We start from the raw sequence: 26,883 nt of genomic DNA, 5'->3' as shown, positions 1-26,883 counted from the left end.
CTACATTTTTATCAGCAAGGGCTTTGGCACAATCTTGCGGCATCATAGGGCCTTATTTAAAGAGCACAGAAAATACAAATAAGCGAGGTTTTCAAATAATAGCTGAAAAACAAGTTCAAAATGAACTGCAACCGCCCAGCTCCCTCTATTGGCTAGCTCAGACCCTACAGCAACAATAATGCTACAATTAATTCATGTAAATAGCCTTAAGACAAAGAAAAAATGAAAATAAAAAGAGGGCAGTGAGCAGTGGTTCGTAACCTTGCTAGAGGCTGAGGCTTCATCACCGAACCCCAGTTAAGAACCACTGGTTCTGAGGATCAACGCTTCTACATCCCTATAATGATACATATGAAATTTCATTGTGATCTGTCCATGAATGATGGGGGATTAGCAATTTCAATTTCTCAACTAATCAATCTAATAAATCAGACCTAAAACAAAAAATTTAAAAATCTGGCCCCGAGAATCAATGTATATACAAGCCCAGTATATAATGTACAGTGTATCACAAAAGTGAGTACACCGCTCGCATTTCTGCAGATATTTAAGTATATCTTTTCATGGGACAACACTGACAAAATGACACTTTGACACAATGAAAAGTAGTCTGTGTACAGCTTATGTAATAGAGTTAATTTATTTTCCCCTCAAAATAACTCAAAATATAGCCATTAATATCTAAACCCCTGGTAACAAAAGTGAGTACACCGCATGGGAACTACGTACATCCCTAAATGTCCAAATTGAGTACTGCTTGTCATTTTCCCTCCAAAATGTCATGTGACTCGTTACAGAAGTGCAAATTTGATCCTTCAACAAATAACGGAGGAGTAGCACTTTTAGTTTGTGTTCTCCTCAAGAAAAAGAAGAACAACAAGAAAGTAAGAGAGAATCTGAGACCTCTGTCCAGGCAGTCTAAAAACAGATAAATGACAAACTACGACTAGATAGGGGAATCACAGTTGGAAGCTGAGTTTGTTTTGGCTCTCGGTAAATAAATAAACAAACATGTGGTTTTCCTGTTCGAAGATTGCGAAGCACTTAGCTTCTATCCTAATATAACTGTCCCGACTGAGATTTTAATCTGGGATGAGCAATGTTCATTTATTGGCAAGAGACTACAGCATGGATTTAATCGAAATGATCAGACCAAATGTAATCTTCTGTTTGAAAGCAGAGTGCATTGTGTATTCAGGTGACTTTTACGATAGCGAGTGGAATAAATCTCAACTATGATGTAATTCACAACAAAAACTTAAATTGATTTCAAGGTCAAAGAGTAAAGCAACAGGCCATAAAAATAGAAAAATCTATAAATCAGTCATGCAAACTATCCGTTTGCCCACAAACAACAGGAAGTGTCTATGATGGTAAACCAAGAGGTTAGCAAATTAAAGAGTCCATGTGGATTTTTGCTATGCCCTCGCAGTTGTTGGCCCCTTCACCCTGACAATGACTAACAAGCACATTCACACTCTTCCCACACATGACGGCACCACAGTGAAGGTACATGGCCAACGTTTTACAGGCGTTCATCATTGTTTGTCACCCATATTCACCAGATGTGACCCCTATAGAGACTTGACAAAAACACATCAATAACACGCCCAGCGAAGTAGGAAGAAGCTGGGAGAAAAGCACAGCAGGGTCACGGACGACTGCATGTGTGCATCCTCGTAGATAGTTAGTCGTTACCATCTGCTTTTGGATTTAAGATCACAGGTTAACCGTTAATGTCCTCTTATTTCCCGTCGGGTCATGCGCGAGTAGAGGATGTGACTTTTTGATACAGGAAATGGGAACGATTTGCACAGAGTGCTCATAAGCATTTAATGACACCGTGCACATGCGAATCTCAGCGGAAGTTTTGGTTTAAGAAAAAAAAATGAGTGAAGTGTCCAGACACTTTGTGGTTTTGATTGCATCTTCATTTTATTCGGTTTTGTTGGTGTTATTTTGTTCACAAAAAAAAAGAGAAAGTGTGTTTTTTGTTTCAGCCCTTAAAGTCACATTTTAACGTAAAATTTTCCACATACACCAAATATTCAGGGTGTATCATACAGCTGGTCATTTTACGGAACAAGATCGAAAAAATTTTTGGATCGATCTTCGTGATCAGCAATGTTATATTTAATCAGATATATGCATATAGTAGATGCAAACTGACAAGTTTGGCAGTCCAACAAAACGTTGTTGGTTTTCAAGTGGTCTATTACATTCCAGGTCAGATAAACTGTAGCACACATGTCAATGAAAATTACACAATTTGTGCACTAAAATATAAGTTGTCTGATAAGGAATTTTTAACTGATATTGTCCAACTCCAAAAATATGATACCAATATCGATATGTGCGGTCAAGGACATATTAAGGCTAATTATATTGTGATTCACCAATGGATGCTTTAATAATGACAAATGTAACAACTTCAATGTTTTCCAAATAAACATTCTGTGAAAAATAACAGAACAACTTCAACTGAATTTGTCCAAAAAGTGCTTATTATGCATCGTTATATTTACTGTTGAAATAGTGCAAACAAACAGACTTTTTTGGATCAAGTGCAAAATGCCAATAAGGCATTGCTGGATCTAATATGGCTCACGCAGTGCTTCTGGCTCAAAATTATAACAAAGGCACACAGCTTCAGTATACAGTGAATGAGGTAAAGTTTGGCATATGAAAAACAACTGGCAATAACCTTTCAAATAAAATAAGTAGAATAATTTTAATTGCTGTGCTAAGCTGTGACCAGCCCTTGTACGAAGGCAGAAGGCAGCAAGGTTCTACAATCCCTTTGAATGCAACATGCATATTGGCCCAAAACTGATAATGACAAAACAATGTCGATATTATCCAATATCATTTTTAAAAGCTTTTATCGGCCAAATTATCGGCTACCCGATAATATCGGACAGCTCTACTAAAATACAATACATATCATTTTACGTGCAAGCGTTATCTTATTGCAAATATACGTACAATAGCGGAAGTCGTTGCTTGGAACTAAGATGAAAAAACAATGTAAAAATCAAGTTTAAAAAGAAAACATGAAAAGAATTCTGACGATGTGATTTTAAAAAAAAAAAAAATTATGAATGTCAGATTGGCTAACCCTAGTGTAACGATACATTGCTCTGGAGAGATAAATCCATTGGTTGAGCACAACTGAATTGAAATCCATTGAAACATAAAACATCAATCAATATTGTCCTCTTTAAGATAAGCTGTTTTGTTAAAAACAATAATTTTCATTCAAATGTCTGAAATGTTTCTGCAAAAAAAAAAAATGCCCAAAACATTAAAATTACTTTTGATTGCTTTAAGTGAAATGTAACTGATTGTGATTATAATGAACACAATATTGTAATAAATTGATCAAAGATGCTTAAAGGGATCCAAGGATAGAAAGACATGTAGTTCTTATAACATAAATGCTAGTACGAGTTATACTAATTTGATATTAAAATCCCTCTTAATGTTTTCGTTTTAATAAAATTTGTAAAATTATTTTAACTAGTAGGTCGCCATTATAGTTGACGTCGCAGCACGGTGACGTCAAATGGGCTCGCTGCCGGAATTCCACACAGTGGCGCCTCCAGAAATTTTTCATAGGGGTGGCCAGATGGGGCCACTTAAAATCTTGGGGTGGCACGCCAAAACTAAAAGCCATAATTTCAGGTTTTCATTATATTATTGCAGTATAAAGGTCAGGGGAAAACTATAACAAAAAGTTAAGGACACGGCTACTGATATACTTTGGTGTATTGTGTAATATTTGATGTTATTAATGATTTAATGTGCATAGTCCATAACTGTCCAGTCAACATTTTGAGTTCCCTACAATTCTGTTTTATTGTGTGTAAATAATTGCTGGGGAAAAGCAGGTGCTGACAGGTACAAATAAAAGCAAGTACAGAAGCAATCATATCTTAACTGGGTATTTCCTACACAATGTTAATGTGTTAACATTTATCTTTTAAGAACTATCTACATGTCTTTTTATCCAAGGTTCCCTTTAAATTAAAGGTGAATCATCGCACTTTGTAATATTAACAAATATTGAATCGTTAACCAAAGTATGAATATGTATATCAATTATTTATATATAGCAATTAAGTATTGTATTGTCTTGAAATTAATCATTTACACCCATTGTGCAAAAGTACAGGATATTATGCTGTTTTGGTTTTGTATACTAATTAATAAGGTACTGTAAGTAACTCATCAATTGCCTTTGTTGGCAATAGATGTCGATGGACGTCTGTCACTAGCACTGAAATATCAGGGGTCGATGGACCGGTGGCCCAGACGTACTTTTAAAACCGACAGGGCCACCAGAATGCTCCAGTAAAAATAATGCGTCATTTAAACAAAAAAAAAAAATCTTTTTTGACTTTAATTCCCAGTAGTTTTGTGTTTTGAAGACCTTACACTATCCCGATCAAAGACAACCTTACAGTCTATGCAGCCAGCCGTTGCTCTCCGTAGGGCGTAAACACACCTCGTTCGCTTGCTTGCTCGCTCCCACGTGAACGCGCGCAACCTGATTACTGCTGCTGATTCATTGTCAGTATCTCATTACCCACCTAAAAATTATACTACAAGACGACGTGTTTCTGAAACCCCCAGCACCCGGCCAAGCACCGGGGGAATAAAAGACCACTCAAAAAAGAGAAAGTCACGGAGGAGTTGAGAGAAAGCGAAATCCAATATTAACTCATTTGCAGCCAAAAATGTATAATTACATTCTATTTTTAATTTTTTTCAGTGTCCCAAATACGAATTTATACGTCTTTTACGTTTGTTTGTTTGTTTGTTTGTTTTTTTTTTTCCAAAAAAGACATCTCTGGGTTCTGATTCAATTGAGCTCCAAAACACAAAGCTAAAAATCCATTTTAAAGCAATAAAACTGGCCAATGGAGAGCAGTAGCGCATTTTGTAAGACCCGCAACCCTATTGAACGGCAACGAGAGGCCAAGCTGCAAAGCCGGGGCGCCGCCGGAAGACGACTGAATGGACGCCAGGCGGCGGACACCGAGCAGAACGACCAGTAAGACGCCCGGGATGCTAGGTGCTGGACGACCAAGCAGAACGACCCGGACCAGGACCACTAAATGCCGTTGAGCCCGTGCTGCTCGCAAGCAGAACCCGCAGAGACTCAAAAAAATTCATCTTTTTGAGACAGGCAACGATGAGGAAAAAGTTTAACCGGCTGTCGCAGCCACAATAGCGTCATCTTTCAGTTAGTTATGTGTAAATAAATTGTTACTTTGCGATCATAAGCTCTATTTGTCTTGTTGTTTCTGTTATTTTGTAAAAGGAAACCACTATTCAGATGTTTGGGATGTAACTAAAGCAAAAAATAGCTGTGTTGAAGTCAAAGTTATGTTTGAAATGTATCTTTGCACAAAAAGCTCAATTTCTCCGTTTTTTTCATCAGAAATTGGAAAATTGCTCAAACTAAGCTATTTTCTAATGCTCTACTTTTTTCTGCTGAAAGAAGAGAGTCTAATCTTTCTTTTGGTGAGACCGCCGGAATTGGCTCAGCTATGATGAGACAAGAAATGAGGTTTACTGTGAGGTGTGCAGATCAATGCCCATATATGCAGACAAGTAAGGCCATGTCTACACCTAGCAACGGTTTTTAAAACCGAGGATCATGCCCTAATACTTTGGGAAGAAATACTGTAATTACGTCCACACGAGTACGTTTGTAGAAAAAAAAAAAGCTTCCACAGCCAGCCGCACTCATTCATTTTTAAGTACAGTCATAACATTGCGGGAAAAATAATTGTCCATAATACGCCCTGCCTTCGCACGTGTTCTTCAATATGAAGCACTGCAAGAGCTTGTAAATAAATGGAAGCTGCTGTCTAATTTACTCCAAATGTAAACATTGGTCTTATGTGTGACATAGGGACAAAGTTTGTCACAGTCAGTGACGTTTCTGGTTAAATCTTCAATCATCAGAGTCCACATGATGGCGCCAAAAAACTCAGAATTTGCACATCTTCGCTTTGGACGTAGTTTTTAAGAACCCTCGTTTAAATGTGTGTGAGCCTGTGGATGTTAGGCCAAACCGTAAAGAAAGTTCTTCCTTTTGCCAAATAACCTACGACGTGTAGACATGGCCTAAGTTAGAGAAAAGTTAACGAGTATGAAACCTATAGTATGAACATAACATGTGATAATTCGATAATAATTTGACTACGGGGAAAATAATATGGTCATAACGACGGTGTAGCTTGAAAATCGTTAATTGCCTTAGTCATCTCTTTGACTTCTAAATTGTTGCCACGACAACCAAGTCGGGAGAGACTTCCAGAGGGCGGTAAGGGGAAGACAGGAAAGCTTCACCCAGGCACGGGGCTCTCCCGCGGGCCCGCCTCACCCTTGAGCTCCCGAGAAAAAAATGTGGTCAATATTGGAGCGATTATAGATGTGATTATGGAAATGGAATAGGATTATTTACATTAGATTCATGTTTTTGCACCGTTTTGCTGCACTTTTCTACTTCCAAAAAATTAAATGTTAACCAAGCAAATGTTCTTTTTCATGATTATTGGGATCAATAACTAACACATTGACCTGGGCAAGTGGTTTTGATAGTGGGGCCAGTGAACTTCAAAATGGCAAATTTCCCTTATTGTCTTCCCCTGAACATGATCATGCAGTGCCAGCCCTCCCTGTTTAAGTGGATTAAATGTTTATTGTAGGACTCTAAACAGAACATAACAAGCAATACAAATTGGGACTTCGAAGAAGAAAAATCAATAAGGTCTTCAAGGAAGTGAGCCTCCTGGGTAATACAAGAATATCATTAAAATTCATTGTTTTTGAAAAAAAGGACATCAAGATGGATTCCCAGGAGAACAATGGAGGCCCATGTTGGACAAAGTATTTGTTCAGACATATTTTGCAAACATGGCAGAGCAGGCACGCCGACAGACAAGCGAATTAGTCAAAGTCTTGCGCCCTAATAATCCTTTTGACAACCGAGTGACCAAATTAGGCCATGACCACAGTGGCGAAGGTTACGTGATTGTTGGCAACGTGCGTATACAACAACGGGGAAGCAATTGTTCACAAAAACATGTCCTGGTCTGTATCCATTTGACACAATAACAGAGGACTTGAGCCGTCATTAAACAATTAAGCAATTCCTATAAATTTACAAGGAATCCGTTTTATTTCAAAGTGCCGCTTGTTTGTCATGATGATCTTATTTTCGCTAAAACAAACACAAAAAGGGAGAGAATTAGCGTATTGGCCCAAATATAAGACGGTGATTTTTGCATTGAAATAAGACTGAAAAAGTGGGGGTCGTCTTCTATTCGCGGTCTAGACGTTATACCCATTCACGACGCTAGATGGCGCCAGATATCAATGAAGCGATATTCTGTCATGATTAGGGTTGTTCCAATCATGTTTTTTGCTTCCGATCCGATCCCGATCGTTTTAGTTTGAGTATCTGCCGATCCCGATATTTCCCGATCCGATTGCTTTTTTTTTTTTTTTTTTTGCTCCCGATTCAATTCCAATCATTCCCGATAATTTTTCCCGATCATATACATTTTGGAAACGCATTAAGAAAAAAATGAATAAAACTTGGACGAATATATACATTCAACATACAGTACATAAGTACTGTATTTGTTTATTATGACAATAAATCCTCAAGATGGCATTTACATTATTAACATTCTTTCTGTGAGAGGGATCCACGGATAGACGTGTAATTTGAAAGGATAAATGTGACTTTGTATATTGTGACTAAATATTGCCATCTAGTGTATTTGTTGAGCTTTAAGTAAATGATACTGCAGCCATTTAACTTCTGCCCAAATGCATGATGGGAAGTGCAACCATGACTGTGCGTAGGGGCACTAATTGATATATCTTCTCTGCGTTGGGAAAGAACATAGGGTGTTAAGAAAATGATCAACTACTACCTTTCTTCCCCACATTGCCTCCCACGTTATTTTTAATTGCTGAGAGAGGTATTGTAAAGCTTTAGCCACGTAAAAAATGGCTCAAAAGGCTGTCAAAATTCTCTCTACTCATCATATGCTGCTTTTAAGCGCTATCTATAGGTAAAACGGCGTCTTTATAGATTGAACGCGACTATGCGTGAGTGGGTCGTGCAGCGCATGCGTTAATTACTTAACATGATTAATTAAAAAAGATTAATTACCGCTGTTAATGCAATAAATTTGATAGCTCTACTTTAAGGCAAAACTACTCTGGATGAGTGTAAGACATTTTGTCTGTAACGTTAAATACAATTAGAAAACGATTTATATATAAAAAATATATATATATATTAAAAAAAAGGCATGTCCGATATTTTTTTGCCGATTCCGATACTTTGAAAATGACGTGATCGGACCCGATCGGGACATCTTTAGTCATGACAGATCTCAGCTACTCTCAAGTTTAACCAGTTTGCATTATTTTATTGCAATGTTTTTTCTTATTTAGATTTGTTTCAAGACCACAGTTAGTTAGATTTCCCTTTGATGATTAATGCAGTTATTGCAACTTTGTTGTTTTATCACAATAGATTGGTTTATTTACATTTCAAAAACCAGAAGCCATTCATTTGTGAATGTGATTGCACTTTAGTTCACATATTTAAATGTTCAGATATTAAGATTTGAATGAGGCAAAATAACTTGCTTTTTCTCTTAAATATATTGTTATAATCATTTGTTTCAGATGTACTGTAATTATTTTCTGTATAAAAAATTAATTTGGTGTTCAAAAAGTCTTTTTTTCAAACTTGAGTCTTGATAAAGAGGGGGTCGTCTTATAATCAGGGCCGGCTTATATTCGGGCCAATACGGTATTTAAGGTTTATTATATAGGGCTATATAGTTCATCCATTTGAATTAGATGGCTTCGCTTTGTTTGAAAACTAGCAATTTGTTTGAATGACGCCTGGTCATTGACAAACTAAAAATTGTTGACATTCAAGAGTTGAATGAGAAAAATTTGGTGAGGCATATAAAATGTTCAAGTGCGTGTTGGAAAATTTGTGTTCCCACTTGCTTTTATTTTGTTGGAGGGCACTCACCATTCATTCGCTTGCATGCGCCGACAATTGGAATGACAACATGGTATGCATTTGGAGAGGATCAACAGAGATTAAAATCAAACCTTTTCACAGACATAATAACTGTTCTCCCCACAAAAATGAGTTGAATATTATTTGAATAATAGAGCTCTGTTTTCCCTCCAGCGTAGCCCGAACAGATGTTAGGCAAAAGAATGACCACTAAAGCAAACATGCAGAACAACTCTTGTCAAGCGTTAATGTGAAGGCTTTGTTTTGTTTCAAATATATTTTTCAGATGAGTTAAGGTCAGATCCAGGCACATTCATTTGCTTGCGGCTTTAGATGTTACGGTAAGGATGACAACACCTCGTCATCTAATAACAATGGAAAGTTTGGAGTATTTTCCCGTCGTGGAACTTTGCTAGCCGCTAGCTATGCAGGACTTCATGTAAATATGAAAAAGATTCTGCTCGTGCTTTGTGTTCCGAAAGAAAAGAAGTCACTGGAAGGGGTAGGAAAGTCTAAAGTTTGAAACAAAAAAGTCACTAATTACAGTACGGCAATCAAGGAATATCTATTTCAATTTACGTCTCATTTTAACACTAATTATTTCCATTAGCTGAGAGATTTCTGTGGCATTGATGCATTTTCTGTACAAATCAATGAATAAAACTGTGTGTTTAGGTTTATGATCTTATAACCGTTTTTGTTTGTTTTATTGCATGTGCCTTACGTTTTAGCTGATACGCAGCCTGGACATGCATAACTGTAACAACAGACATGCAACTGGGAACAATGAATATCATTTCATAACTTGTATTCATTATTTACCTGCATTTATTAAAAGACACTTATCTATTTGTAATATTTGGCAAATAGGGGAAGGTTGGGCCAGCAGACACTGCAAGGACACACAAGAGGAAGCTAGCACTATCACTCGTTGCCATATCTGGAGTTGTGGCACCTATTCTGGTCAAAATTCCATTAAAAAGCAATGCACCAATTTTATATCTCCATTAAAGAGCAAAATCTCAGGTAAATCACAAACCACATTACAAAATACAGAATATGGACCAAGAAGCTGAATATAAAATCTCAAAACTTCTTACATACCCACCTTTGTCTTAAACCATCACACAAGCTATCAGCCCACCATATTAGTTACACAAACTTCACTACAAGTAAAGCTGGGAAAGTTATATATTCAATTAGCATGAACATTTAAAGTCTTCAAAAATGTACAAACGACATGAGAAGCAAATAACACAAAGGCCATCCCAACCATAAGTAACAACTGTTTGCCTTACAGTCGTATGAAAAAGTACTTGAACCTTTTGGAATTTCTCACATTTCTGCATAAAATCACCATCAAATGTGATATGATCTTTGTCAAAATCACACAGATGAAAAACAGTGCCTTCTTTGACTAAACCGCCCAAACATTTATAGGTTTTTATATTTTAATGAGGATAGGATGCAAACAATGACAGAAAGGGGAAATATAAATAAGTGAACCATCACATTTAATATGTTGTGCCCCCCCCCCCCCCCCCTTTTTTTAGCAGCAATGACTTCAACCAGACGCTTCCTGTAGCTGCAGATCAGTCGGGCACATCGATTAGCACTAATCTTGGCCCATTCTTCTCTACAGAACTGCTGTAGTTCAGTCAGATTCCTGGGATGTCTGGCATGAATCGCTGTCTTTAGGTCATGCCACAGCATCTCAATGGGGTTCAGGTCTGGACTTCGACTTGGCCACTCCAGAACGTGTATTTTGTTCTTCTGAAACCATTCAGAAGTTGATTTATTCTGTGTTTCCATCCTGTGTTTTAATTCCATCCTCTTTTTAGCTTCAAATGTCTGACAGACGGCCTCAGGTTTTCCTGCAAAACATTCAGTTAAACTTTTGAATTCATGCTTCCATTAATGATTGCAAATTGTCCAGGCCCTGAGGTAGCAAAACAGCCCCAAATCATGATGCTTCCTCCACTATGCTTCACCGTGGAGATGAGGTGTTGAGGTAGGTGAGCTGTTCCATTTTTCATCTACACATGACGTTGTGTGTTACTCCCAAACAATTCAACTTTGGTTTCATCAGTCCACAAAATATTTTGCCAAAACTTCTGTGTAGTGTCCAAGTGCCTTTTTGCAATAAACGAGCAACAATGTTTTTTTAGACAGCAGTGGCTTCCACCGTGGAGTCCTCCCATGAACACATTGCTTGGCCATAGTTTTATGTATAATTGATGTGTGCACAGAGATATTGGACTGTGCTAGTGATTTCTGTAAGTCTTTTGCAGACACTCTAGGGTTCTTTTTTACCTATCTGAATATTCTGCGCTGAACTCTTGGCGTCATCTTTGGTGGACGGCCACTCCTTGGGAGAAAAGCAACAGTGACTAACTCTCTCCATTTGTGGACAACTTCTCTGACTGTCGATTGATGAACATCCAGACTTTTAGAGATGGTTTTGAATCCTTTCCCAGCTTCATACAAATTAACAATCCTTGATCGCAGGCCATGATGCACATCAGACAATGCTTCTCATCAAGACAATTCTTACCAGGTGTGTGTTTCATAGTTGGCAGAGCCGCTTTAAACCAATCATCAGTGATTGGGCACACACCTGACTTCAATTGTTTGGTAAAAATTGGTTTCAACTGCTCTTTAACTCCCCTTAGGCAGAGGGTTCACTTACTTATTTTCCCCCCTTGTGTCATTTGTTTGCATGCTATCCTCATTAAAATATTAAAACCTATAAAAGTTTGGGTGGTTTTAGTTAAAGCATACACTGTTTTTTCATCTGTGTGATTTTGACAAAGATCAGATCACATTTGAATGTGATTTTATGCAGAAATGTGAGAAATTCCAAAAGGTTCGGATATTTTTTCATACCACTGTACCTTCAATGTCTTCTGGAGGAATAACAACCTCAGTGTAAAAATACAAAAGCCAAATTACTCAGCATGCATTCTGAAAGCTTAATTTGGTGTTTCCCACCATATACTGGACTGTCTCAGAAAATTAGAATACACAATATTCTAATTTTCTGAGACAGTCCTGTATATTGTTCTATGTAAAGGACGTCAGCCAAGGTCGGCCCCCCACATTTTTACCACGCCAAATCTGGTCCCCTTTGCAAAAAGTTTGGACACCCCTGCTTTAAATGGTGGATTAATGTACAGGACTGTCTCAGAAAATTAGAATATTGTGTATTCTAATTTTCTGAGACAGTCCAGTATATGTAAAAATTGTATTAACTCTAAAATGCAGCAAAACTAGAATTAGTGAAATTGTCAGTCCTTGTTTGAACTTGAATATCATGGGCTATGATTGGAAGTGAAATGTGATGTCATACTCTTTAAAAGTCCAGTCAAGCTCAAGAGACAGGTAACTACAGGTAACAGTATTTTTGGAGCATTGAATTAGCCTTTTTTGCCTAATATGGCTCAATCTACACATTTTTATTTTGTTTATTTTAGTATTTAATGATTTGAAGTCAAACTTAAAATTATCATACTTATTATTGTTTTAAGTGTTCAAATATTACTATTATTTTTATATAATATATTAATATATATGTATATATATATAAATATTACTATTATTATTATAAACTGTTAGATTGGAGTAACCAAATCATGATTTCAGCCTAAAAAAGACATTTTTAATCCTGGACCTTTGCTATGCTTTACCTATTTTCATTAATTGATTCTTTTTTTTTTTTTTTTTTTTTTTTTTAATTCATTCATTTAATCACTTATGTCAATTGCTTGTTTGTGAGAAATTGAAGCTTTACACTCTTACATGATATCACAACAACATAATACAGCAGCCTAATTATCCTGGATTCCAGGCCCCACCAATGCCTGCCTCGCATCCTGTACTTCTGCAAACGTATTCAAGCAGACATATCATGTAATACTGTACACGTCTCCAGGGCTAACTCATGCAGGATTATTCATCAGTGTGGGTGAGGGGGTCATTCTTTATCTGTCTTGATCTGCTCCGGCTTCAAGTAAAGCAAATTAGTGATGCTACATCCGCGATATACATTGTTCTGAATATTTTACTTGTCTCGTCTCATATTTATCGCTGAGTTTGAGGATTGTACGGAATATGAATGTTTAATATGCCAAGGAAAAGTGATGAATAGTTAATAAACCTTATGGAGCTCCTTGTGTCCCTGAATATCCGTAAGTGAGACGGAGATGCAGATGGAAAACATATTGGGGTCACGGGGGCATCTCCTGCTGTGCTGGCTGTTCATTAGCCTCCATTATTAGCTAATTACTCGCAATTTCAGATAGTTTAAACATATTAACTCAGAGGTCCCCAAACTATTCCACATCAGGCAGAAGTGGGTGCGGGATTTCTTTCAAATAAAACAGGACAACACCTTTGCACCATTCTAGTGTCTTAGGGGCTGTTTACATGGCGACTCGCTGAGAATACGAAAAATTTCAAGTTTGCATTCATATGGGCCTGTCTCCATTCGAACAATGTGGCAATTCCGCATGAAAACGATATAGTATTCATGCCAAGCCCTCGGGGGCAGTGCAGATTTACAAGGTGACAGCGAATGATGCACTTTGACCCCACAAAGCTCCTCAACCCGGAAAAAAATATGCCCGCCCACTCAAAGCAATGGCATTTTTCTTTTGTTCACAAAGACACAAAAATGGAAACATTCAACATATCTAATTTAAAAATATTATTAAAACAGTAAATTAAAGCCGACATTCCACCTTATTTGCTGTTTTTAATGTTTAGTAGCACCGCTGCACACGCCCAATGTGACGTGTACGAGTGCTGATGTTATCGGCGCGGTCTCGCGCCGCGGGAGCCTTTGATATGCATGCGGAGCAAGCCCCTCTCAATCCCCCGCAATCGAATTCTTTCACTTTGGAGGCAGGATTCAGAATATTTCGTCTTCGCCTTCCGTCTTGGCCGACACCATATGCACGCGAGGCGATTCCGCAAATCAGTCATTGCGTCTTTGTGTCGCAGAGTCGCCATGTAAACTGCCCCTTACAAGTGTAATCAGTTGTTTGTTGTCAGGGGCTGGTTGATTTAGCTGAAACCTCATTGTCACCTGTGACACCTGAGCCTATGTTGTCCGAATTTGCATACCTTTGATGTTGCCTTTATATTTCAATATATTTCCATCACTTTATCAAAAGTACATACAGTACAATCAAGCTTCTCGAACACACACGTCTATATACAAATTAAAAAGATATATAGTGGGGGGAAAAAATCAAATATAACATTGAGAAAAAATCTTTTCAAAAATATTGACAATAAACTAGTTCAGTTCAATTTTTTCAGGCATGCCACTCAGTTTCCCCCTTGAACAAAACAAATGCCATACGTCATGCACTATGTCACACAGCCCACTCTTCCGCCGTTTGCACTGTCAGGTTGTCACTCTTCCCAACTCGCTGACTCATCCAGAAAAAAACAAAGACAAATCTGGTCAATCCTCTTTCTCGAGTTGATGAAATAATGCATTAGCTTGCGCTAAATTTAGTGTTCACTTCATTCCTCACGTTTCAAAGTTGCTCGCTACCTCGCCTCCCTCTCCTTAGGTAGCGCCTCACTCGGCAATTTATTAAAAATGTTCACAGTACATCTTTTCCTTCGTGAGCTCACAATGGCTCCTGGGATATGTAGTCTTTCGTGGTGCTTTCGGTTTTGAAAAAGGACAAGAAATGATGGAAACATGGACAGAAACACATGGTCCATGCAGCGTTTTAATACTTATTTATGAGGGAAATAAAACTATAAAACTCAAATGACATTATCTCCCGCGTTATTTGGTAGCTTTACTTCAAGTAAAAATGGGCGTGGACTTCAACTTCCGCACTTTCAAATGAGACCAACCAGTGGCACGTCGGTGACGTAATTACAGCGTGACGAGGCTTCAAAGATTGTATGCGGAAACTTGTCGCCGCCGACACGTCCGGTGATAAAGGGTTAAACGCTCTGTGCTCAATTGGTACAAGAACCAGCACCCACAGCAGCCCTTGAGGACTGGTTTGGACACCCCTATATTAACCCATTAGCTGCCATTCCATGTACACAGGGCCGGCCCAGCCTATACGCAGACGATGCAGCTGCTTAGGGCCCCTGACCACTAGGGGGCCTCCAATCTGGCAATCGTTTAATTTATATTTTATTTTGTTTACTACAGTTTGCTTTATTTGACTTTTGTGAGTTTTGATACTTGATTACAAGCCTAAAAAAATAAGTTTTTCCTTAACTTCTTTCTTTCCTCATTTAGAAAAAGGTTTGGCGCTATCTACTGTAATTACTGACAATCATTTGGGGTGAGAAGTTTGAAGTATGAAGTGCAACAAAATCTGATTAATATACAAAATATGGACTTATGGCTTGGATTGCATGTATGAGTTTCACAGTATACTGTGACGAAATGGTGGGCCAAAAATATGGGCAACCTTTGCATTATTTTGCTTAGGGCTTCCAAATAGCCTGGGCCGGCCATGCATGTACATGTGTAGTATTCAATACCAAAATCTATTGTTAAGTTAAAAACAACAATAGACATCCAATCAATTTTGACTGGGAGAGACTGGCAGGAAATGATCACTGCTAGCCTTCCCAGTCGAGATGGAATGGACGTCTATTGCTGTCAATGGCAGTCAAAGAGTACCAAAGACCAGTCGAAATCAACATTATTCTAAAAGAAGTACTGTATGTCAATTTTTAAGTTTAAAGATTTTGTTAATATATAGTATGCTTGTATGGCGTTCAATAGTGCCATTTTTGGTTTATTGGGGTGTTGGAACTAATCATTGCATTTCCATTCATTTCAGTTGAGAATGATGATTTGTTCTCTCACTTGATTAGATTTAGAGGTAAAAAGAAATGGCAAAAGTCACACCTTTAAACACTATGGGAGCATTCAGACAGTAGAAACTTGATGGTGTACATACATTATGGGGATGTGGCGACTGAGGCTGATCTGATGCCTATCGGCGCCCTGAGGTAATTAGCTAATGCTTCCTGTAGGTCATTCCACTGTACAGGCCATTAGGAAAGCATTCCTCTTTGCTTTAGATCCTATCTGACGTCCCGCTCCCATGCCGTCGGACATTTACATTTTCATGCCTTTGTTTGGAATGTTCAGACAAAACACAGCTGAAGGGGTGGAAAAAAAAAACGTGTCTTGACTTGGCACGTCTGTCCTCCACAAAGACCAGAACCGAATGAAATTTGAAACGTTTTAGCCAAAAATGTTTCCACGGTCAAGGTGTTTTTTGCAGAAACGTTTCAGATTTCGTCCCGTTCTCCTGCTTCACGCTTAAACTGGCTCCGTGCGAAAGTGAGTGACACCAGGCCGAACCGAGCAGGATGGAAATTAATCACAATGGCCACTTGAGTGTACTACACCTTCTAATGTGACGACACCGCCCTGCCTCTTTCCTCTTTGAGTTCTTGTGTTACGTGACATTGGCAATGTATGTGTGTGTACGTGTGTTTTGCAGGTAGTGTGGCCGGTCCAGATAAGCCCTCTCCGAATCCCCGATGAGGTGAAAACCAACCTCCACTGAGTAATGACGCGGCTCTTCCTGCTTTTGACAATGCTCCTCGTCTCTGGCAGCATCCAGGTGGGTCATCGGCATCTGTGCACAGTGGACACAACATTGGGTACAACCTATACGTGACAAATAGTTCTGTTTTTAAATTGTAATTTAATTTAAAAATTTCTCGTATGGGATGAATGAAGAGTTAAATTGTTTATTTTATGCAACTGTTATGTTATTATTTATCATTATTATATAATATGCAAAAATTAGAATACTTTGTATAAAATTAGGCCTGTATAGGCCACTCATTTAACTCATTGGTCACTGGCCTTGAAACATGACAATTCATAGCTAGTCCTCCCAGATTAGATTGAAGGGCCGTTTATATGGTGACTCTCCGACAATACGAAAAATTTCAAATTTGCATTTATATGGGCCCGTCTCCATTCGAACAATGTCGCAATTCCGCATGAAAACGATGTAGTATTCATGCCAAGCCCTAGGGGGCAGTCCAGATTTACAAGGCGACAGCGAATAATGCACTTTGACCCCACCAAGCTCCTCAACCCGGAAAAAAATATGAACGCCCACTCGAAGCAATGGCATTTTTCTTTTGTTCAAAAAGGCACAAAAATGGAAACATTCAACATATTTAATTTAAAAATATTATTAAAACAGTAAATTAAAGCCGAAATTCCACCATATTTGCTGTTTTTAATGTTTAGTAGCACCGCTGCGCATGCCCAATGGGACGTGTACGAGTGCTGACGTTATTGGCGCGGTCTCGCGCCGTGGGAGCCTTTGATATGCGTGTCGTCATGGATTCAGAATTTTTCGTCTTTGCCTTCCGTCTTCGCCAACACCATATGCACGCAAGGCCATTCTGCTACTCAGTCATTGCGTCTTTGTGTTACAGAGTCGCCATATAAACTGCCGCTAAATGGAAGTCTATCGTTGTCAGTGGTATTCAACGAGTTGAATTTTGTCTCTTTTTATTCATATTAATTTCATTGTTATTTTTTTTAATCAACATTTTATCCATCTATAATTGTGTTTATTCATAAAATTATGAAAAAAAATAAAGATACCAATTGTATACAGTATACAGTGAGGAAAAGAAGTATTTGTGACTTGTAAGTTCACCCACTTAGAAAATAGGTAGATGTCTGAAATTCCAATTATAGATGCATTTGCACTTATAGAGACATAATCTTAAAATAATCACATTGTACGATTTTTGAAAAAATTATTTGTAATTTACGGGGCTTCATACGTATTTGTACCCCTGAGAATGAGCAATAATTATGACACTCAAAGAGTTGTCAGTCTACCTTAAAAAAGTCCCTCTTTACCCCATCAGTATCCACCCACCCACCACCCATTTCAACTCAATATTGTCACCTGTGCACCCAACAGTCAGTCAATCCAACTGCTACCATGGGCAAGACCAGAGAGCTTTCGAAAGACACCAGAGAAAAAAGTTGTTGAGCTCCACAAAGCTGGAAAAGGCTATGAGATAATTGAAAAGCAGCATAGTGCGAATAAATCAACAGTTTCAGCAAATTTTAGATAATGGAAAAGGCTAAACATGACTGATAATCTTCCTCGGAATGGGGCTCCATGTAAAATCTCTCCTCGTGGGGCATCATTAATGATGACAAAAGTGAGGGCTCAGCCTAGAACTACACGGCAGGAGCTGGTCAATGACCTGAAGAGAGCTAGATGCACAGTTTCAAAGGCTACTGTCAGTAAAACACTGCAGTGCAATGGTCTAAAATCATGCATTGCTCAGAAGGTTCCCTTGTTGAAGCCAGTACATGTAAAGGTCCGTCTGAAGTTTGCCAGGGACCATCTGAATGATGCAGAGGGGTCATGGGAGAAAATCATGTGGTCAGATGAGATCAAAGTAGAACTTTTTGGTCCAAACTTTGCTCGTCGTGTGTGGAGGGAAAAGAAGTATGAGTACAATCCCAAGAACACCACCACCACTGTGAAGTATGGGGGTGGACACCTCATGCTTTCCGGCAAAGGGGACAGGACGACTGTACTGTATAAAGCAGAGGATAAATGGTGAAATGTATTGTCAGATTTTGAGCCACAACATCCTTCCCTTAGTCAGAGACTTAAAAATGAGTCGTGGCTGGATCTTCCAACATGGCAATCATCCAAAGCACACAGCCAAGCTGACCAAGGAGTGGCTGTGTAAAAAGCTTATCAATGTTATGGAGTAGCCTAGCCAGTCTCCAGACCTCAATCCAATAGAAAATCTTTGGATGGAGCTGAAACTTTGTGTTTCTCAACAACAGCCCCAAAACATGACAGACCTAGAGACGATTTGTGTGGGGGAATGGGTCAAAATCCCTGTTTCCATATGTGAAAATCTTGTGAAGAAGTAAAGAAACCATCTGACCTCTGTAATTGCAAACAAAGGCTTCTGCACTTAATATTAGCACTGATTTTCTCAGGGGTACAAATACTTATGAACCCCAGTAAATTACAAATAAATTATTGAAAAATCATACAATGTAAGTTCCGGAATTTCTTTTCTCGATTATCTGTCTATAAGTGGAAATGCATCTACTGTATGAATGAAATTTCAGACCTCTACCTATTTTCTAAGTGGGTGAACTTGCAAAGTCCCAAGGAGTGCAAATACTTCTACTTCTCACTGTATGTCTGGTATTGTATTTTGTATTTTTCTATATCAGCATTGTTTGGCCTTGGCAGAGGTCTCTTGTGAGGGCTGGTTGCCCCAAATGTTGTGACCCCATTGTTAGAGTGTTTCTTATTCACCTCCGCTGCCCTCTGAGACAATCCAGAGCAACGTGGTCGTCTAAGCAAACCATCATGTTTAGTTAACATGTGTGTAATGTCACCCTGTCAACCCCCCTCAACAAATTACAGTGTGGGTCACCCTCACTGATTATGTCATAGTATACCACATGTACAGACCTACTATATATACATTTTACACGAGCTTTGTGCCATGCCTTATGTCAACCTCACATTCTTATCATGCTTTTGTTCCCCCCGGCGACTACGGGGCAATGATAAAAGGTTGGGTGTATCTGTTATGAACCTCCCCAACTTCCTACGCCACTTTAGATGTCCCCCGCTGTCACGATGGATAAGCTGCAAGAGAGCTGGAAGTTGTACATGGACGAGTGCGAGCACAACAACAGCAGAGCTCCACCCAGCACTGGTGAGTTGTTTTACAACTTCAGCGTGTTTCCCTGCCAGCTCTACCAGTAGGAATGGATTGGACATCCATCACTGTCAATGTCAGTGAAACATGATCCCCCACACTTTAGTGACGCGGTGTCCAAACTTTTTTCTCCAACGCCTTCTTTTAGAATTATCAAACTCAAAATCCTTTCACTTTTATTTGTTAAAAAGACTATCAGAATTGGGTAAAAAAAAGATCAGATTTCTAAAACACATTTTTTCTAAGTATCAGCTCATTGGCTGCCATTGACAGTGATTGACATCCAATCCAATTTGACTGGAATGGCTGGGAGTCCAGCGAGAGCAAAAAAAAAAAAAAAGTCAAGACTAGGGTTGTTTCGAGCATGTTTTTTTGCTCCTGATCCAATCCCGATCATTTTAGTTTGAGTATCTGCCGATCCCGATATTTTCTGATCCGATTGCTTTTTTTTTGCTCCCGATTCAATTCCAATCATTCCCGATAATTTTTCCCGATCATATACATTTTGCCAATGCATTAAGAAAAAAATGAATAAAACTCGGACGAATATATACATTCAACATACAGTACATACTGTAAGTACTGTATTTGTTTATTATGACAATAAATCCTCAAGATGGCATTTACATTATTAACATTCTTTCTGTGAGAGGGATCCACGGATAGAAAGACATGTGACTGTAAATTGTGACTAAATATTGCTATCTACTGTATTTGTTGAGCTTTCAGTAAATGATACTGCAGCCATGCCCCAATGCATGATGGGAAGTGGAACCATGATGGGAAGTAAAACCATGACTGTGCGTCGTGCTACCAATGGATATATCTTCTCTGCTTTGGAAAATAACTTGAGGTGTTAAGACAAAGATCAATTGCCACCTTGCTTCCCCACATTGCTTCCCATGATATTTTTAATCTTAGCAAAGGCTGCCAAAGTTCACTCTACTCATTTTGCGTAGCCTTTTATCTCTCTATATAGGTAAAACGGCGTCATTACAGATTGAGCATGACAATGAGTGAGAGGGTCATGCAGCGCATATATTAATTGCGTTAAATATTTTAACGTGACACATTTTTAAATAAAATAATTGCCGCCGTTATCGGGATATTTTTGATAACCCTACCTTAAGCCTAAATTAAAGACTCTGGATGAGTGTAACATATTATGTCTGTAACGTTAAATACAATTAGAAAACGATTAAATTAAAATATATATATATTTAAAAAAGGCATGGTCGATATTTTTTTGCCGATTCCGATACTTTGAAAATGACGTGATCGGACCCGATCGATCGGGATGCCGATCGGGATGCCGATCGATCGGGACATCTCTAGTCAAGATAATTACAGCCAAGATAGCTCAATTTATCACATTAGATCATATTTTTATTTAAGTTCACTTATGAGTTAAAGTTGGAAAGTGCAACAGAATGAAGGCTAAATTGAAACGTCTTGTGCAGACCATATTCAATGTTATTTTCGTAATTTGCTACGAGCCAATAAAAACTCGACAGTGGGCCACAGTTTGCCCGTGGGCCGTAGTCTCAACAACCCCTGCTCTGGAGTCAAGTTTTATATTTTTTATGTTACTATACTGGAACAGACTGTACAGTATTACTATTTCCACTGTGTCAAGTGGGACTTCAACGTGAAGGTAAACAAGTTGAGATAGGATGAAAGCCTTCTAAATGTGAAGGATACCGGTAGAAGCTTTCAGCTCAAGATGAAAGCAGCAAGCAGCATCTTGGTCTCAGCTATATTGCTTCTTTGTTATTACAACCTACAGTGCTTGTGTGCAACAGAACATTCGACAAGTACGCCTGTTGGCCCGACGGACTGCCCAACACGACAGTCAGCGTGTCGTGTCCGTGGTTTCTGCCGTGGTACCATAAAGGTAGGAGTAATGCTGGTGTGATAACTTGAGTTAATGTGACGTAGAGTAATTTTTGGTGTATGTGTTTTGGAAATTTAGTTCAGCATGGACTGGTGTACCAAGACTGTGATGCTAATGGCCAGTGGCTTACTAAGAACACCAGCGAGTGTGACTCCAGCGGGCCCAGTCAGGTAAGGTGCCATAACCATTGGCGGTAAATGGACAAGACATCTATGGCCGTCAGTGGTTTCCAATGAGTTAAATGAAGTTAGTTACGTACAGTGGTATGAAAAAGTATCTGAACCTTTTGGAATTTCTCACATTTCTGCGTAATATCACCATCAAATGTGATCTGATCTTTGTCAAAATCACACAGATGAAAAAACAATGTCTGCTTTAACTAAAACCATCCAAACATTTTATAGTTTTTCATATTTTAATGAGGATAGCATGCAAACAATGACAGAAGGGGGGGAAATAATTAAGTGACCCCTCTGCCTAAGGAGACTTAAAGAGCAATTGAAACCAATTTTTAACAAACAATTTAAGTCAGGTGTGTGCCCAATCACTGATGAGTGGTTTAAAGCTGCCCTGCCCACTATAAAACACACACCTGGTAAGAATTATCTTGATGAGAAGCATTGTCTGATGTGCCACATGGCTCGGTCAAAAGAGCTGCGATCAAGGATTGTTGATTTGTGTAAAGCTGAAACAGGTTACAAAACCATTTCTAAAAGTCATGTTCATCAATCGACAGTCAGAAAAGTTGTCTACAAATGAAGAGAGTTAGGCACTGTTGCTTCTCTTTCCAAGGAGTGGCCGTCCACCAAAGACGACGCCAAGAGTTCAGCGCAGAATACTCAGAGAGGTAAAAAAGAACCCTAGAGTGTCTGCTAAAGACTTACAGAAATCACTGGCACAGTCCAATATATCTGTGCACACATCAACTATATGTAAAACTATGACCAAGAATGATGTTCATGGAGGAAGCCACTGCTGTCTAAAAAAACATTGTTGTTCGTTTAATGTTCGCAAAAAGGCACTTGGACACCCCACAGATATTTTGGCAAAATATTTTGTGGACTAATGAAACCAAAGTTGAATTGTGTAGGAGTAACACACAACGTCATTTGTGGAGGGAAAATGGAACAGCTCACGAACATCAGAACCTCATGTTGGAGCATGTTGGAGGGAGCATCATGATTTGGGGCTGTTTTGCTGCCTCAGGGCCTGGACAACTTGCAATCATTAATGGAAGAATGAATTCAAAAATTTATCAGGATGTTTGCAGGAAAACCTAAGGCCGTCTGTCAGACAGTTGAAGCTAAAAAGAGGATGGATGCTGCAAAAAGACAATGATCCAGAACACAGAAGTAAATCAACTTCAGAATGGTTTCAGAAGAACAAAATACACGTTCTGGAGTGGCCAAGTCAAAGTCCAAATTTGACCCCATTGAGATGCCGTGGCCTGACCTTATTGCTGCCAAAGGGGGGGTGCACAAAATATTAAATATGATGGTTCACTTTCGTACTTATTTTCCCCCCTTCTGTCATTTTTTTGCATACTATCCTCATTAAAATATGAAAACCTATAAATGTTTGGGCGGCTTTAGTTAAAGGAGACTGTTTTTTCATCTGTATGATTTTGACAAAGATCAGCTCACATTTGATGGTGATTTTATGCAGAAATGTGGGAAATTCCAAAAGGTTCAGATACTTTTTTATACCACTGTAGTTGAAGTCTAGAACATTAGTAGTAGAATGATCACTGCCAGAGCTCCCAGTAAAAAATGGATTGGACTTCCAGAGCCGTCAATGGTAGCTATTGAGTTAAATGGGTTAATTTATTAAGTTTTCATTCAAATAAAACCAAAAAAGGGAGGCAAAATAGAAAATATTGTCTTCAAAACTAACTTTCTTTTTCCTGCTTTTGCAGCAGTACTATGGGCACATTCGGATCATGTACACAGTGGGATATTCCTTGTCATTGGTGGCTCTGGTATTGGCCCTAAGCATTCTTATATTTTTCAGGTAAAAGAGAAAACTCATCACGTCAAAAGCAGAATAATCACAATGACGTGAGCTATCCTCCAACAGGAAGCTGCACTGCATGAGAAACAACATCCACATGAACCTGTTTGCGTCCTTCATCCTGCGAGCATTGTCTATTCTTATTAAAGACGCCCTGATGGAGGCCAACATCACATCCCAGGACTTGAGTTGGGACCAAGAGCAAGGGTTCTCCCGGGCCTCTCTGTCACCCGTGGACTTGCTAGTTGACAATGAGGTGAGTGGACAACCTAGAAAACTCCCATTTTTTTCATTTTAATCAGTAGTTGAACTACTGTAACTCGGCCCCTCAGATTACTGTCAGCTGTCGCGTCGCAGCGGTGATGATGCAGTACAGCATCTTGGCCAACAGCTACTGGCTCCTGGTTGAGGGCATCTACCTCCACAACCTGCTTGTCATCACCGTGTTTACAGAGAGGAACTACTTCCAGATCTACTTGTGCATCGGCTGGGGTGAGCCAAAACTGTGCCGCTGAAAGTAATATTGATATTACTATGAAATGCAATTTCTGGAAAAATTGCGCAGGCATGTTTTGGTCTGCTGGTCAGTGAGTTCCTGTGGGTTACTTCCTATTGCTTTTGGACCATTTCCAAGTCACTCTCTGTTGATCTTGGGTCACTTCCTATCGATCTGGGGACATTTACGTGTACCCTCTTGTTGATATTTTTGTCATTTCCTGTTCATTTTGGGTCACTTCCTGCTTATTTTGCAGTATTTCTGACTATGATGACAACAAGAATAATATCGTCAACATTTTGTTTTTCAGGCACACCGTTATTATTCCTTGTTCCCTGGGTGATTGCGAAATACCTCTACGAGAATCACGAGTGAGTTTCCACATTGTTTTCACTTTGCTTTGCTAATTAGACACTATTATCGGGACATATTCAGTCTTAACTGGTTAGCTGCCATTGGCGGTCAATTCATTTGAATGAAATGCACTAAAACATGATCACTTACTGCCAACCTAAAGTCTCTTAATTCATTCACTGCCACTGACTGCAATATCAATGGCAGCCAATAAGTGACGTGAATAATATAACAGTAGCAGAAGTGAATAAGTACAGAATATATACAATCATGTGAAAAAATTAGGACACCCAATTAAATATTCAGTTCTTTATTAAGAAATGTTCACATATCAATGTCTGATCTTGTTTTTCTTTATCTCTGGAAAAGAATGATTTATTTGCAGGAACATAAACAACAAAAATTAACAGTGTCTTACTCATTAAACCATTTATATCCACAAAAATGCATATTCTAACTCAGGAAAAAGTTAGCACACCCTACCACCTAATTTCTAGTGTTACCCCCCCTTTGGCTGAAATAACTTCAGTGAGACTTTTTGTAGCCATCTACCAGTCTTTGACATCGGTTTTAAGAAAGTTTGCCCCACTTCCCAAAGCGGAATACTTTCAACGGTGACTGATTGTTCAAGTGAGAGAAAACACCATGGTGCGATCAAAGGAACTGTCTGAGGCCTTCAGAAAGAAGATTGCAGATTGTAGACCCTTATGAGTCTGGTAAGGGATTTCAAAAGATCGCAAAAGAATATAAAATCAGCCATTCCACTGTCCGGAAAATAGTCTACAAGTGGAAGACATTCAAAACAACTGCCAACATGTCCAGGTCTTGCCATCCGAGCAAGTTCACCCCGAGAGCAGACCGCAAGATGCTAAAAGAAGTCTCCAGACATCCTAAATTGTCATCACGGGAGCTACAGCAGGCTTTTGCAACTGTTGATGTGAAAGTGCATGCCTTGACAATCAGAAAGAGATTTCACAAGTTTAACTTTCATGGGAGGTGTGCAAGGAGGAAACCTTTGCTCTCCAAGAAGAACTTGAAAGCCAGAGTGAAGTTTGCCAGAGTGAATGTAGCCAAAGACCAGGAGTTCTGGAATAATGTCCTTTTGACAGATGAATCTAAAATTGAATTATTTGGACACCAGAACAGAGGACATGTTTGGGGTAAAGCCAATACAGCATTCCAGGGAAAGAACCTCATACCAACTGTGAATCATGGAGGTGGAAGTGTAATGGTTTGGGGATGCTTTGCTGCAGCAGGACCTGGCCAGCTCACCATCATAGAATCCACCATGAATTCCATCATGTATCAGAGGGTGCTTTAGGAACATGTGAGATTATATGTGAAAAAAATTAAAGTTGAAGCGAACGTGGACCCTGCAACATGACAATGACCCAAAACATACCAGTAAATCCACCATGGACTGGCTGAAAAGGAAGAAATGAGTCCTGGAATGGCCGAGCCAAGCCCAGATGTTAATCCCATTGAGATGCTGTGGCGTGACTTGAAACGGGCTGTACATGCAAGAAACCCCTCAAACAGCTCACAGCTAAAACTATTCTGCATTGTGGAGTTAGGCAAACTTTCTTCAGACCGATGTCAAAGACTAGTAGATGGCTACAAAGCGTCTCACTGAAGTTATTTCAACCAAAGGTGGTAACACTAGCTATTCGGTGGTAGGGTGTATTAACTTTTTCCTCAGTTAGAATATGCATTTTTGTTGATATATTTGTTTAAATGAGTAAAACAAAGTTAATTTTTGTTTTTTACCTGCAATTAAATCACGTTATTTTCCAGAGATAAAGAAAAACAAATCAGACATTAATATGTGAACATTTCTTAATAAAGAACTGAATATTTAATGGGGTGTCCTAACTTTTTCACATGACTGTGTGACACCGGTTATAGAGAAAATTCAATATGAAGTTTGAGTGGTAAACAGCAGCGTTGTCTGCATAAACTGAAATGCTGGCAGATTGTTTGACTTCCAAACCAAGTCAATGTTGACACTAAATCTAACACCTCATTAGTGTGCCCACGCAGTCGTTCTGTTATGAGGAGCCAAATATGGCAATTATCTCAAAGGACTGTTTGGGAGACGTCACCGGCAGATCACGGCTCATTAATATTTCATGTTAACAGTCGGAGTGTTACGCAAGCGGCTTGAAGGTAAAACTGTTGATAATGCTGTGGTTGTTTTACAGGTGCTGGGGCCAGAATATAAACATGAGCTACTGGTGGATTATACGCTCCCCCATATTGGTGGCAGTTGTGGTAATATTGTTTTGCACTTCCTGTGTTTTAAACGGT

At 38.9% G+C, this 26,883-nt stretch overlaps 1 protein-coding gene across 6 annotated transcripts in view; it reads left to right on the top strand.

Annotated features, from left to right (window-relative positions):
• The window catches only part of gcgra (glucagon receptor a), a 98,780-nt gene that overhangs the window by 54,229 nt on the left and 17,668 nt on the right, over positions 1 to 26,883 (top strand). For 3 of the 6 annotated variants that reach the window (XM_057860641.1, XM_057860639.1, XM_057860644.1), the window contains exons 2-10: positions 16,576 to 16,698; positions 19,723 to 19,819; positions 21,609 to 21,716; positions 21,795 to 21,886; positions 23,632 to 23,726; positions 23,793 to 23,982; positions 24,059 to 24,218; positions 24,533 to 24,593; positions 26,778 to 26,847. In XM_057860641.1, the coding sequence (XP_057716624.1) occupies positions 16,645 to 16,698; positions 19,723 to 19,819; positions 21,609 to 21,716; positions 21,795 to 21,886; positions 23,632 to 23,726; positions 23,793 to 23,982; positions 24,059 to 24,218; positions 24,533 to 24,593; positions 26,778 to 26,847 (927 nt within the window). In that variant the 5' untranslated portion in view covers positions 16,576 to 16,644. The other 3 variants (XM_057860642.1, XM_057860643.1, XM_057860640.1) reach the window with 3 other exon arrangements.

The sequence above is a fragment of the Corythoichthys intestinalis genome, chromosome 16 (genome assembly GCF_030265065.1).
Source record: "Corythoichthys intestinalis isolate RoL2023-P3 chromosome 16, ASM3026506v1, whole genome shotgun sequence".
Lineage (NCBI taxonomy): Eukaryota > Metazoa > Chordata > Actinopteri > Syngnathiformes > Syngnathidae > Corythoichthys > Corythoichthys intestinalis.
The sequence above is the reverse complement of the archived record's forward strand: the minus strand, read 5'-3'. Positions and strand labels throughout refer to the sequence as shown.